Source organism: Ctenopharyngodon idella, chromosome 3 (genome assembly GCF_019924925.1).
Source record: "Ctenopharyngodon idella isolate HZGC_01 chromosome 3, HZGC01, whole genome shotgun sequence".
NCBI classification, from domain to species: domain Eukaryota; kingdom Metazoa; phylum Chordata; class Actinopteri; order Cypriniformes; family Xenocyprididae; genus Ctenopharyngodon; species Ctenopharyngodon idella.
Genome location: NC_067222.1, coordinates 38,982,778 through 38,995,197, shown reverse-complemented (window position 1 = coordinate 38,995,197; position 12,420 = coordinate 38,982,778). Strand labels below are relative to the sequence as shown.

Sequence of the window (12,420 nt, the reverse complement as noted above, 5' to 3'; positions counted from 1 at the left end):
CAGTAAAAAGTGTGCTGTGTGTTGAGGGAGACGGCTTACCCCTCGCTGTTGATGGAGGAGTTTCGTGACATGGTCTTGGGGGACATGTCGTAGTCAGAGTCAGAGCGGTAGAGAAAAGATTCCCTTCTCTGACTCTGAGGGAAGGGGGGATGGAGCACCAGCCCCGGACTCGCCTGCGAATCCATAGGGCTGCGGCCAGGAGAGGGCCCATTCTCCCCATCATAGCTGTGGAGAGAGAGAAATCAAAATGACATGGAGAGAAAGTAAAAATGCATGTCTTGTCATTTAGCTCAAACAATGCTTTGCCAGTGGCTGCATTAGATTTCCAGTCTCAGGCCAACACAGCACAAATAGAGATGTGAAACACAAACAATCATGATTGCCTCTTACTCTAGAGACAGCAAACGCTCTCTGAATGTATAAAGAGCTGATGAAGACTGTGTCACCCTGAACAAGCATTAAAGGAAATCACAAGCCTAATCAGAGAAGAATCCTCAGCCACCACTTCACAATTTATATTCTATGGGCACTTTGTGGCTTAACGGAATAATTCACGCAGAAATTAAAAATCTGTTATTATCTGCTCACCCTAATGTCATCCAAACCCATATGCTGTTTTATCTGTGAATTACAAAAGGATTTTTACACATATTTTTCCAAACAAGGACAGTACATGGCTGTCCAAAAAGGACAAAAACATCATAAAAATAGCCCAAATGACTACAGTGGTTCAACCTTAATATTATAAAGAGACGAGAATACTTTTTGTGCCCCAAAAAAACAAAAAACAAAATAGCGACTTTATTCAACAATATCTAGTGATGGGCGATTTCAAAACACTGCTTCATGAAGCTTCGAAGCTTTACAAATCTTTTGTTTCGAATCAGTGGTTCAGAGCACGTATCAAACTTCCAAAGTCACGTGAACTATTGAAATTTCGAAACACTTATGACGTAACGAAGCCTAGTTTACTAAAATCACGTGACTTTGGCAGTTTGATTCGAAACAAAAGATTTGTAACGCTTCGAAGCTTCATGAAGCAGTGTTTTGAAATCGCCCATCACTAGATATTGTTGAATAAAGTCATTATTTTGTTTTTTTGGCGCACAAAAAGTATTCTCGTTTATAATATTAAGGTTGAACCACTGTACACGCATGAATTGTTTTAAATGTTTTTAGTACCTTTTTGGGCATTGAAAAAGGAAATGATCTTGCTGTCAATGGAGGCCTCACTGAGCCATTGGATTTTATCAAAAATATCTTAATTTGTGTTCTGAAGATGAATGAAGGTCTTACGGGTATGGAACGACATGAGGGTGAGTAATTAATGACTGAATTTTCATTTTTGGGTGAACTAACTCTTTAATGTCACTGACACAAAACAAAATTGCATTCCTGTAGCTCAAACAGTATGGTGCTAGCAATGCCAAGCTCATGGGTTTGATTCCCAGGGAATGAAAGAACTGATAAAAATATATACCTTAAATGCAATGTAAGTCGCTTTGGATAATGCATAAATGTAAGTTAGTTCTTTCATGTGCTGTAACCTAATGTGATATGTCAGTTCAAATATGCAAAATAGAGAAATCTGAGAGTTGTACTCAATTCTTAATGCTTCAGAAAACTTTGAAAATGGTGATGTGGACTTTTTTATGGCGTTTTTGTCCTTTATGTTTCATTGAAAAAAATTACCACATAAGGGTTTAAAACCACATGAGACCACATTAAATGCCGACATCTGTGGAAGGACTAATCCACACAGTTTTAGCATTAAACATGTGACTAGTGGAAAAGTACCAGATACGGTGTCTAACCCCATCTGGGGTTATAATATGTACTGTATTTGTTCAGTTATCATGGCTCTGTGATAACGAATGAAAACTAGTCATCTGGAGAGCTTAATGACTACAGAGCTGAAAGTGAGCATGAAACCTACTGCAGGTCATTCGCCAGTTGCAAACAAGACATATAATGCCACCAAATCCTACTTGCAATGGCAGATATAATAATGGACAGGGAGAATGCCAACAACAGTGCAAAGTACACAGTTCATCCTTGTGCAACCACCTGAAGAGTCTCGAGACCAGGAGCCATTTGACAGGGATCACCTGTGGTCCTGTACTCTGCGATGGAGCCTCATACATCTGAAGTAGCAATTGTCCATGGAGCTCGTAGCGGGGTCAGTGGTCATGGGCATGGCGCGAGAGAAGCCGAGCAGAAGAAAGGGAGGGCTCTCACATGGTTCCTAATTCCTCTAGTTCCAGCCTCCTCTGAGTCATGCTGGGAATTATGGGTACACCACACCAGAGAAACCTCAAACCAAAGCCTACACTTCAGAAGTGAAGCGTCAGAACTAGGTGCCTGCCAAGACTTCAGTCTCTCTCGCGCTGTCAGTCACTCGTCCTCCTCCTCACTCCCTCGCTTCTCACAGACAAAATACTAAAACCCCTCTTCCCACACACAGCGCATAAGGCATCCAAGCTCGTCTCCTGCCCCTAACTGCAGAACTGAAGGTAGTTTTAGCCTGTGGCTATGGAGAGCTCCTTCTGTGCTGCTCTTGGTGAGCTGGATCTGGATTATGGCTAGATTCTTTATTCCGGTTGTTTACATTTTTTTTTTATCATACAGACGTCATGTGCAACAGGACTTGAAACATATCCAAGCTGGTTCTTTCTAGCAGCTGCTGTCCCCTCTCTCTAGAGATCCTGAGTGATGTGAATCCACAGTAAACAGGCCCTACCTGTCACGCCCCTCGAGACAAACAGAGCCTTAGGCTCTCGACCTACACCTCATCTTTCCTCTCCATCTGTCTTTTTTTACTCAGTCTACCTTCCATTTAAACCCTTCCCTTTTGCAGTTGCTTCTTCTGTTTTTCCTGTTCTCACACTCCTTATCTTGCAGCTCACAGAATTCCTCTCGCAGCGATGGGAAGACCAAGTGACGTGAGCGACAGGAGAAGATGGAGTGTGCGAGTACTTGAAAAAGGGAGCAAAAACATAAAGGAGAAGAGGAAGAGCAAGAGGGAGGGGGGTGACTCATGGCCTATCTAAATATTTACATGCCCTAGGTGCATGTACAGCTTCTTCCAAAACCATTTTATTTTTCCAGCAACAACTGCAACACCAATTAGAGATGACAACACACGGTTGACCTTAAAGAGTCAACGTACCACTGCCTGTCACTATCTACATAACTACAGCAGTCAGGCTTTACTGCGCAGTAGAAATAGCAGCTCTCTGTAAACCCATTTCCTATTTTTATGAAGAACAAGCTCTTTTTTTCTGCATTAACACGGCGCCTTTCGCTCAGAGTGTGTTGCTTTTCTTGCACTGTATTCATGCCTGTTGAGGTAGTGTGTGTGTGTGTGTGTGTGTGTGTGTGTGCGCGAGAGAGAGTGAATGTGTGGGCGCACACGAATGCTCCTGCTTTTCTGTCTGTGCTTCACTTTAATGCCTCCTGTAGTCATGTGACATTTGTGCCGCTCAGAGACTATCCACAAAGGAGTGAACAATAAGAAATGAGAAGCCTTGTCAACCAGTTTCCCCCTCTCCTCCCCTTTCTTGTGTTGTGATTCGAGCCCTTCTATTTCTCCTTCACCCTCATTCTATCTCCTTCTCTGGCTTTTTACCAGTCTCTGTCTTCTGTCTCTCAAAGATCTCTGCCTTCCACTGCCTCCTTCTCTGTAATTTGTGTCTATGGTTGTGACTCAGCCCAGAATAAAAAGCAAGCAGAATGCATGCTGGGATGTTGGAGTTCTCATTTGTTTATAAGGCACAAGAGACACACTCACTATACCCTCATAGACACAGAATCAAGGGGCGTTTGTGTGCGTGCGTGTGTGTGTGTGTGTGTGTGTGAGTGTGTGTGTGTGTGTGTGTGTGTGTGTGTGTGTGTGTGTGTGTGTGTGTGTGTGTGTGTGTGGAACTGTCGTGTCGTCGTTAACTCCTGGAAATTCAAAACGGAGCTCCAAGAATTGAAGGAATCAGATATTTGTCTTTTTAGGAATTATTATAAATAGCACTTACATTGAGTTACACATGTATGTATGCAAATGTGCAAATGCAGTGTATTAATGTGCATGTGCAAAAATTAATTGTGGAAGAAGAAGCAGCAATTATCTTGCTTCAGTAATCAATAAGGGTAGAAATGTATTAAACTTTAGTCGTACATAATGCACTTGCAAAATACACACACAAAATTTCTTTTTTTTTTTTTCGCACGCTGTGATTGCAGGATATGCCATTGGCAGCTCTCGCTTTCATTCAGTGATAACAGAACCCCTGGAGAGTAGCACTCTGGACAATGACATGATGATCATAGGGGGCACAGAGGAAAGGATTTGTGCCAGCTGGGTGAGTCTTTCCTATAAAAGATAACACATTAGTGTCAGCACATCCCCGTGCCTCTGAAAACCAACACTAGTGCATTGATTTGGCTGTTTACGTATCTTCTCACTAAATGACTTTAGAGTAACTGTAAAAAGCTGCAACCTGACAATAATTCCAGGAGACAAGAAAAACAATTACTGCTTTCAAATACAAAGATGCTCAAAATGATGCGGACCAAAGTCTAAAAATAAAAGAAACGGTTATATGGTGAAAGTCCAGAGGGAAGAATTAAAATTTATAATAGCTCACATGTGTGCACCCTCAAGGCTTCACACAATGAGGATGTCTTACTAACGTCCAAGAGGCTGCCTGAACGTGACAGCACAATTAAAGTAATTTGATAAATGTTGTACTGTCCTCTATGTGGTCCAGGATAGTATGAGTGGAGGCATGACTCTTCCATTCACAGCTTTTCGGGGTGGCAGTTTTGAAATTAATTGAATATAAATCTGGGTCTATGAGTAATGGAGCGTGTAATGCTCTAAAAGAAGTAGCTTTGAGTCATAAGAACTAAAAGACGACTCGCAAAATAAACGCATACACTAAAACTACCCTCATTTTCCCTCCAAGATCATAATCGTAAGCGCCGCCCCCATGTAATCACAAATTCATCAATCATCCCTTCATTTGAAGAGCTCGCCTCAAGTACATACTGTAGCACTTACTCCCCATTTGCTGATACAAAGTGTTCCGGTAGCTTATTCCGAACATTCTCACTTAAAGAGGAATAATAAAGGAATTGGATTATGCTCCATTAATACTCTGGGTTTTATAAGACTTTGAAGTTTGAGTCAAGAAGCTGATTGAATTAATTAAAACTTGGTGTACAGGATGTGAGGGAGGATTTACAGGCTCACTCCATCCGATCACCCTCTTATTGATTCCTTACTACCAGTAAACACAAAACCTGGGCCCTGGAGACTCTGATCTACAAGCTCCCAGCGCACACCGCTGCAGTCCATCAGCAGATCAGAGTGAATTCTTTAAGTGGGAAGAGCAATTTTCAAAAAAAGGCCTCTCGCAAAGAAAAAAACCCCCTTAATTCTCTCCCTTTCAGTTAATGATTAACGCCTCCCCCGACCCCCAACCACCACCACTCGCCCATTCCCAGCATGGCAGCCTGAATGGAGAGTGACAGTTATTTCCTGCCTCCACTTTCTCTGCTGCCAAGCGCAGATGCTTGTTGCCTGTTCTGCGAGTGCACACCAACACCCTCGACGACTGCCTCTCTCTCTCCTTGCCCGGGCATTTAGCACCTGGCTGATTGCTGGATGCAGGGAGGGGGGTCAGAGGAGGGGTGAGATGTTGGGGAGTGGGGGGCAATCATAAAATCAGTGGTGACTGTATATGATGCTGTCACATTGCTGGCTCTTTAATCAGCAGCTGATGCCATGTGATAGAGCTTTTATTGTGGCGCTCTGTCCCTTTGGCAGTGCATTACAGCGAACTGTGTCTCATCAGTCCCCGCTCTGACTCACAGAGATATTTAAGGGAGCATGTGGAACACTCTCTTCCAGCCGCTAGTGTCTTGGTGAAACCTCCTGATGTTCCCCCAAACGACATTCCACCGTTCTACCTATTCCCTCGAGACAGGTGAGTGACCGGCTCCCAGAGGGCAAGTAAACATGAAAGCTGAAAGCCGGCTGTGATCTGCACCGGAGGCTGTGCCCTGTGTCACAGTCCCGCACAAACATGCAGGCAGTGCTGAAAGAGGCAGGTTGGCCAGGCTGCGCTTCCTGGCGTGAAGTCATCTTGCCGGACACCGTGCTCCAGTCAGATAAGAGAGCTAGGGATTACAGCAGATTATCTGACAGACAGGATCAGAAGCACCCCATTGAAAGTGTCCCAACAGTGAGAGCTCTACCATTACAGACAAGCCAGGCATCTGCCCTCAGGAAGAGGCTTTAAAGCCTTGATACCATTGATTCAACTGTACAGTCATTTCTGTGAGAGCCATTGAGAAGATTGCTTTTACTATCTATATTATGGCTGGATGCTTTTCCAAATTCCATATAAGCCTCAGCTTTGTGCATGGAGTGACTCTTCTGTGGTGCGCGAAGTCAGAGTCCTGTACAGACATGATAGGCTGCCACAAACTTGTTTTACTACCATCCTGCTCACTGTCTATTTCCGATTTCCCTGAGCAACACCGCATCATTCATTCGTGCTGTTATTTGTCTTTTGCTTGATATCTCTATTTTCATGCAAATCCTCATGGGATACCTATCAGTTCGTATTAGCCAAATGATTTCAGCACACTCCTTACTTCAAAAACAGTACCCCGTCTTTGCTATAAATACACCCCAGAAAATTTTGTCAGCATTTACACATCTACATGTCATTCCAAATGTCACTTTCTTTCTTCCACAGAAGACAAAAAGAGAAGTCTGGGCTTAAAGGCTGAAACTTTCAAGCTTTAAAAGGACATAAAACCATTAAAGTATTATAACAGTTGTACACTATAGTCCAAGGCTTCTGAAGTCATATGGTAGCTTTGTGTGATAAACAAAAGTCTTAATTTACTTAATTGAGTCTTAATCCACAGAAAATCCTGACATTCGCCCAACTCTCCTTGGTGCGCTCATGAGAAAAGAAATGATGCCTGATTCATAAACTAATTGTTTGAGTCAGACCTTTTAAATTAATCGGATGATCTGGTTTATAAAACCAGTCTGCATTATTTATTTACTATACTGAAAGGGTTAGTTCACCCAGAAATTCTGTCATTAATTACTCACCCTCATGTCGTTGCACAAGCATAAGACCTTCGTTCATCTTCAGAATACAAATTAAGATATTTTCATAAAATCCGATGGCTCAGTGAGGCCTCCATTGCCAGCAAGACAATTAACACTTTCAATGCCCAGAAAGCTACTAAAAACGTATTTAAAACAGTTAATGTGAGTACAGTGGTTCAACCTTAATGTTATGAGCGAAGAGAATACTTTTATTCAACAATATCTAGTGATGGGCGATTTCAAAACACTGCATGAAGCTTCGAAGCTTTACGAATCTTTTGTTTTGAACCAAACTACCAAAGTCACGTGATTTCAGTAAACGAGGCTTCGTCATATCATAAGTGTTTCGAAATTTCAGTAGTTCACCACTGGGGGGCATGAGTTTGGCAGTTTGATATTGCCTCCGAACCACTGATTCGAAACAAAAGATTTGTAAATCTTCAAACTTCATGAAGCAGTGTTTTGAAATCGCCCATCACTAGATATTGTTGAATAAAGTCGTTTTTTTGTTTTGTTTTTTTTTTCCGCACAAAAAGTATTCTCGTTGCTTCATAACATTAAGGTTGAACCACTGTAGTCACACAAACTGTTTTAAATACATCTTTAGCTTTCTGGTCATTGAAAGTGTTAATTGCCTTGCTGGCAATGGAGGCCTCATTGAGCCATTGTGAAAAATATCTTAATTTGTGTTCTGAAGATGAATGAAGGTCTTATGAGTGTAGAACGAAATAAGGGTGAGTAATTAATGACAGAATTTTCATTTTTGGGTGAACTAACCCTTGAAGATTGTTAGTGAATAACAATATAAATTTTAAACTGTATCTCACACAACTTCTCATGACTTTTATGCTGATTTTGCATATCTTTTTGAAGCTTTAAAGTATCAGTCGCCATTCATTGTAATTGAATGGAAAAGATGATCCAGTCTTGCAGTTTCATCTTTTGTGTTCCAGGGAACAAAGACAGTCATACAAGTTTAGAACAATTATCTTATTGCTTAAAATTATTGCTTAAAATCGTTCAAAAATGATGCCTAAAATATAATCCTTGTTGTGAACAGCGTTCATTTCATATGCGGAATAAATTATTCTTTTTGGCACCCTGCAGCACTCTCCTCTCAATCCCATCCTGCAGTGTCATCCAGCTGTGACCTCATAACAGCAAAATGAACCACCCAGTGAACCCCACTCCCATGCCACAGTAACCAGCATTGACCAACATTACTCAGTAGTGTTGGCACTGGCCAAGCCAAGAAGCAAACAGCCTGCCAGCTCCCTGCTCAAATACTGAAATCTGACTAATTCCTACTGAGTACAGCCATCAGCACCCCAAAGGCTCTCTCTCCCCCTGCTATGTTCACTCCTCTCATTCCCTAGTGCGGCTCAGCTCGATAACCTTTTATATGGAAATCGTCCCTGTGAATCTAGGGACCATGTGGAGTAATGGGAAACTATTAAAAATCTGGTTTCCAGCATGCACATCTTTTAACAAGCTTTAGTGAGCTGAAATGTCAGGGGGAAGCCCTGAACAAGTGTTTGGTTTAATGAGAGTTGCTTCTGATCAGCATCCGTCTGGTTTCAATACTTGAGCACTACCATCCTCACTGGTTTCAGGTGGAGGATACTTTGCTTCATAGCACATCATAGACTGAATATATGAATAGACTGGGAGGAAGATACACAAAGGACTGTTTACAGTCTCAGACACAACAGCTGACCTGAAAAATGTGTTGTCCTGAGCTTTGTTTACATCTTACGCCAGCAAAAAATACACCTTTAGGTAAGCTGCAATGCTCCATTTCACTGCATGACGATGTATTGATTTTTTAATAGCACCAATCGAACATCATTTCCTGGTGTAATGACCAAGACAAAGAAGTTACTGAGGGAAGGAATTCCATAATCGAGAGAGCAGTGGTCAGTTGGCTGTCTAGCAAAGGCCCTTCAGAGACACCATTAGAGACATCGCAACTGAACTGGAAATACAATTAACACTCTAATCCATGTAATGAGCCAATCAGTGATATTGACACCGGCTCTGATCCAGTAAAAGCATCTATCCTGTGCGTTCAGACGGCACATAGACTCTCATGCTGCATACACCAAATCTGTAATGTACAAACCAGCTTCCAGAGCTGCACCCCCGCCCTGATCTCCTAGTGCAGCCCACACACAGAGGGGTATTTTTAGCGTATCACCCTGTCTCTGAGATGGAAAGCACAACTCCCCCTCTGTAGGCTGGGGCTGCTGGGGCTCTGTTATTTTAATCCAGACTGGAAAGAGAGAAAGAGAGATACAGAAAAAAAAAGAGAGGGAGTGAGTCATCAAGAGCTACCTTTGTGTCACTGTAGAGTTGTCTTCTCCGCCACCATCATCTCTCCATCTCTCTCTGCACTAATCTATCGGTTACATTTCAGCTTCATATCATTGCTATCTATGAATCTATGTATCTATCTATGTGTCTATGTACCTAGCTATCTATATATTGCAAATTAGTATTGTTCTAAATAAGAGTGAGAGTGAGAATAAGATCCAGTTTAATCTAAATGAATCTGTGCACAGGAAGGCCCGGAGAACCCCATTAAAGTTGTGCTTCACTAGGATTTTAATGGAGCAAAGATCGCTGTTCATTGAACAAGAGGCTCCAAACACATCATTTTGGGTCCTTCCAGGACACTGTGCTCCTGTGGGAGTCTACATGAGCACTATTTGCATTGGGGGAAAAAAAGATTATTCATTGGACACTGGGCTTTCAGTCACTGTATTTTTATCTTGCCTGGAAGCTCTACTTCTCACATGAAACACATGGCCACTAATCGATATGGTGATGAATGACTAACAGTGTTGGACACCAGTGGTTCTCAGTCCTGGTCCAGGAGGCTCCCCAAAACTGCACAATTTGGATGCATCCCTAATCAGTCACACCAAATTCAACTCATTTGTACAGTACTTCATGTCCTGAAATGGGTGTATTAAATAAGGGAGACCAGTATTGAGAACCACTACTGAGTACTAAAGGATAAACACATATGGCATTTAATTTAGTTCATATTCTAATGCGGCGTTCCAGGCAGGTTTTTGAGCCCGTAAGTCACGACTTCAAACAACGACTCACGACTTTGTAGCGTTCCAGGCAAGTCACACCAAACTGCCTGAGTGTAAACAAACCGGCATGGCAGACCGTACAGGGCTTATGCTCATTTACAATCATTTCTATCGCCAAAGGTGCTTACTCCTTGCTTATTTGAGGGAAACGGAAGAGGAAAGCGGCGCATAAGGCAAGAAGAGCTGTTATACCTTTTATTTTATGCACTTGCATAAACACCGCATCCGTAGGGGCTGCCATTGTTGTTTTGCGGGCTATGTGACATCTGAGCGCCGAACTGGGAGTACATCGATCTAGTACGAGTTCACGGGTGGGAAGTCACGGGTTTGACTGCTGTTCCAGTGCATTTTCACTGGTAGAAGGTTGGAAAAACACAGGTTACGGGTTGCCTGGAACGCGGCATTATTTCTTGCATATTTCCATTTAAACATTTTAAAAATACAGCTCTGAGCATGGTTATTTTCATTTCATTAGGTTTACTATCTATCTATCTATCTATCTGACTATCTATCTATCTATCTATCTACTGATTTCCATTTGTGTTCTTTCCAAGGTGTAAATCTGAAGTTCTTCTCTTCCCTCTTTGTGCCAGGCAATTTATTAATGAGATTTTATCTAATATGGCAACCTTCACAATCGATTTGTCACACAAAATTTATAAAGACACACTGATATGATACCAGGGTATGAAAAACATATCATGAATGCAGATTGGTTTAATGAGGGAAAATGAAATGACAAGTTTAATTGTAGTAAACAGGATAATAATGTGAGCAATGTTTTCATTTGGTAATTGTGTTTTACATATGCATTATTCACATATGCATTTTTAAAGTCTATCTTCAGGTTACAGCGTTTGAACTTGCAGAACGGCCCTGATAGACAGATGAGTGGCAGTGAATTGCCAACAGTGGAAAGCAATAAAAGATTCAAACTGAAGCTTATGAGGGAACATTCACTCCAACATAGGTATTACACCTATATTTCTTTGGATTAATTAAGTTATCCTGAGAGGATAATAATTATGCTCATTGATAGAAAAGGCAAAAACAGTCATTAGTGGGAGAGAGGAGAATTCCATGGAGCATTTTGTTTAAACCGCATGAACCACATTCACCCCGAGGCTATACGCTACTCGCATTGTGTCGTTTTTGGAGACTGTCTGTCAAAGCTAAAAAGTTTAAAAAGATTTGAGACAGAAAAATAATATATTAGGTTAGACTGTAGGAAGTGTCAGGCTCCTTTTCACAATGCCGAGACGGCGTCTGACGTCTGTCTATCTGTGAATACGCTGTGCCACTCCAGCTGTGAAGCCCCTCTAAAATCAATTTTCTCTGAATGTTTGCAGCCTTGACCTCTATCAGCAAACAGGCATCAGCCGTGGTTGACACCGACTTGCTTTTACTAGAAAGAACAGCTCAGACTCTGGCTCAGAGATGTTATGCTTTCTTATTGAATCCCACTGGCTTTTATTTATAGTGTTTTCATACACTTTTATAGTTCATGTGATTTGATTGTGCTTGACATTGGGCTACTTTGAGGCAATGGCCTACATCACAGTAAGAAAGAGCTTTATGTGAAAGTTTGTCATTTTATCTTCAATGAGAAAAGTGCCTGGATTATTTTAGACACTTGGGTCCAGGGCTGGTAATGCTGAACGATCCATTTAGGTTGTGCATCTAGACGTTTGCACTAAAAATGGGCTATTCATAGACAGCATCTTTTTCTGCAGCTGCATTTGTCTTATCTGGTCCTCTCTCTCTCACTCACTCAAGAACAAAATCATTCTCTTTCAGCTTCTCTTGCCTCTTCTCATGTGTATCTCTTAGCACTCCGTCTTTCACAATCTATTCTGTCACTCCTCAGTACACGGAAAGTAAATCTCTCTCTCTCTATCTGTCCACATCTGATCACCCTCTGATGAATTGACTTCAATCAGCGCTCACTCAAGCAATACATTAATGCACGTAGACATCATGTTTCAACTGATATTTATGATGGTAATTGTAGGCGAGACATATAGGAAGCATTGTGGTTACTGACTGCGCACTGGGAGTAGTTATTGGAGGTGGATTGAGTGGACGGGGAAGCGGAAGCTGTTATTGGTAGAGAGAGATGAAAAAGGGCAGAAAAAATAGAGCAGTAGAAAAGCTTTACATGCAATGGTAGAAACACTTTTAAATCTGAGA

The 12,420-nt window shown here is 41.8% G+C and overlaps 1 protein-coding gene across 1 annotated transcript in view; it reads right to left on the bottom strand.

The window, feature by feature from the left end:
• The window catches only part of pde4a (phosphodiesterase 4A, cAMP-specific), a 56,637-nt gene that overhangs the window by 20,761 nt on the left and 23,456 nt on the right, over positions 1–12,420 (bottom strand). Inside the window, exon 2 of the mRNA XM_051888436.1 lies at positions 40–225. Within this exon, the coding sequence (XP_051744396.1) occupies positions 40–225 (186 nt within the window). The remainder of the gene's footprint in view (positions 1–39; positions 226–12,420) is intronic.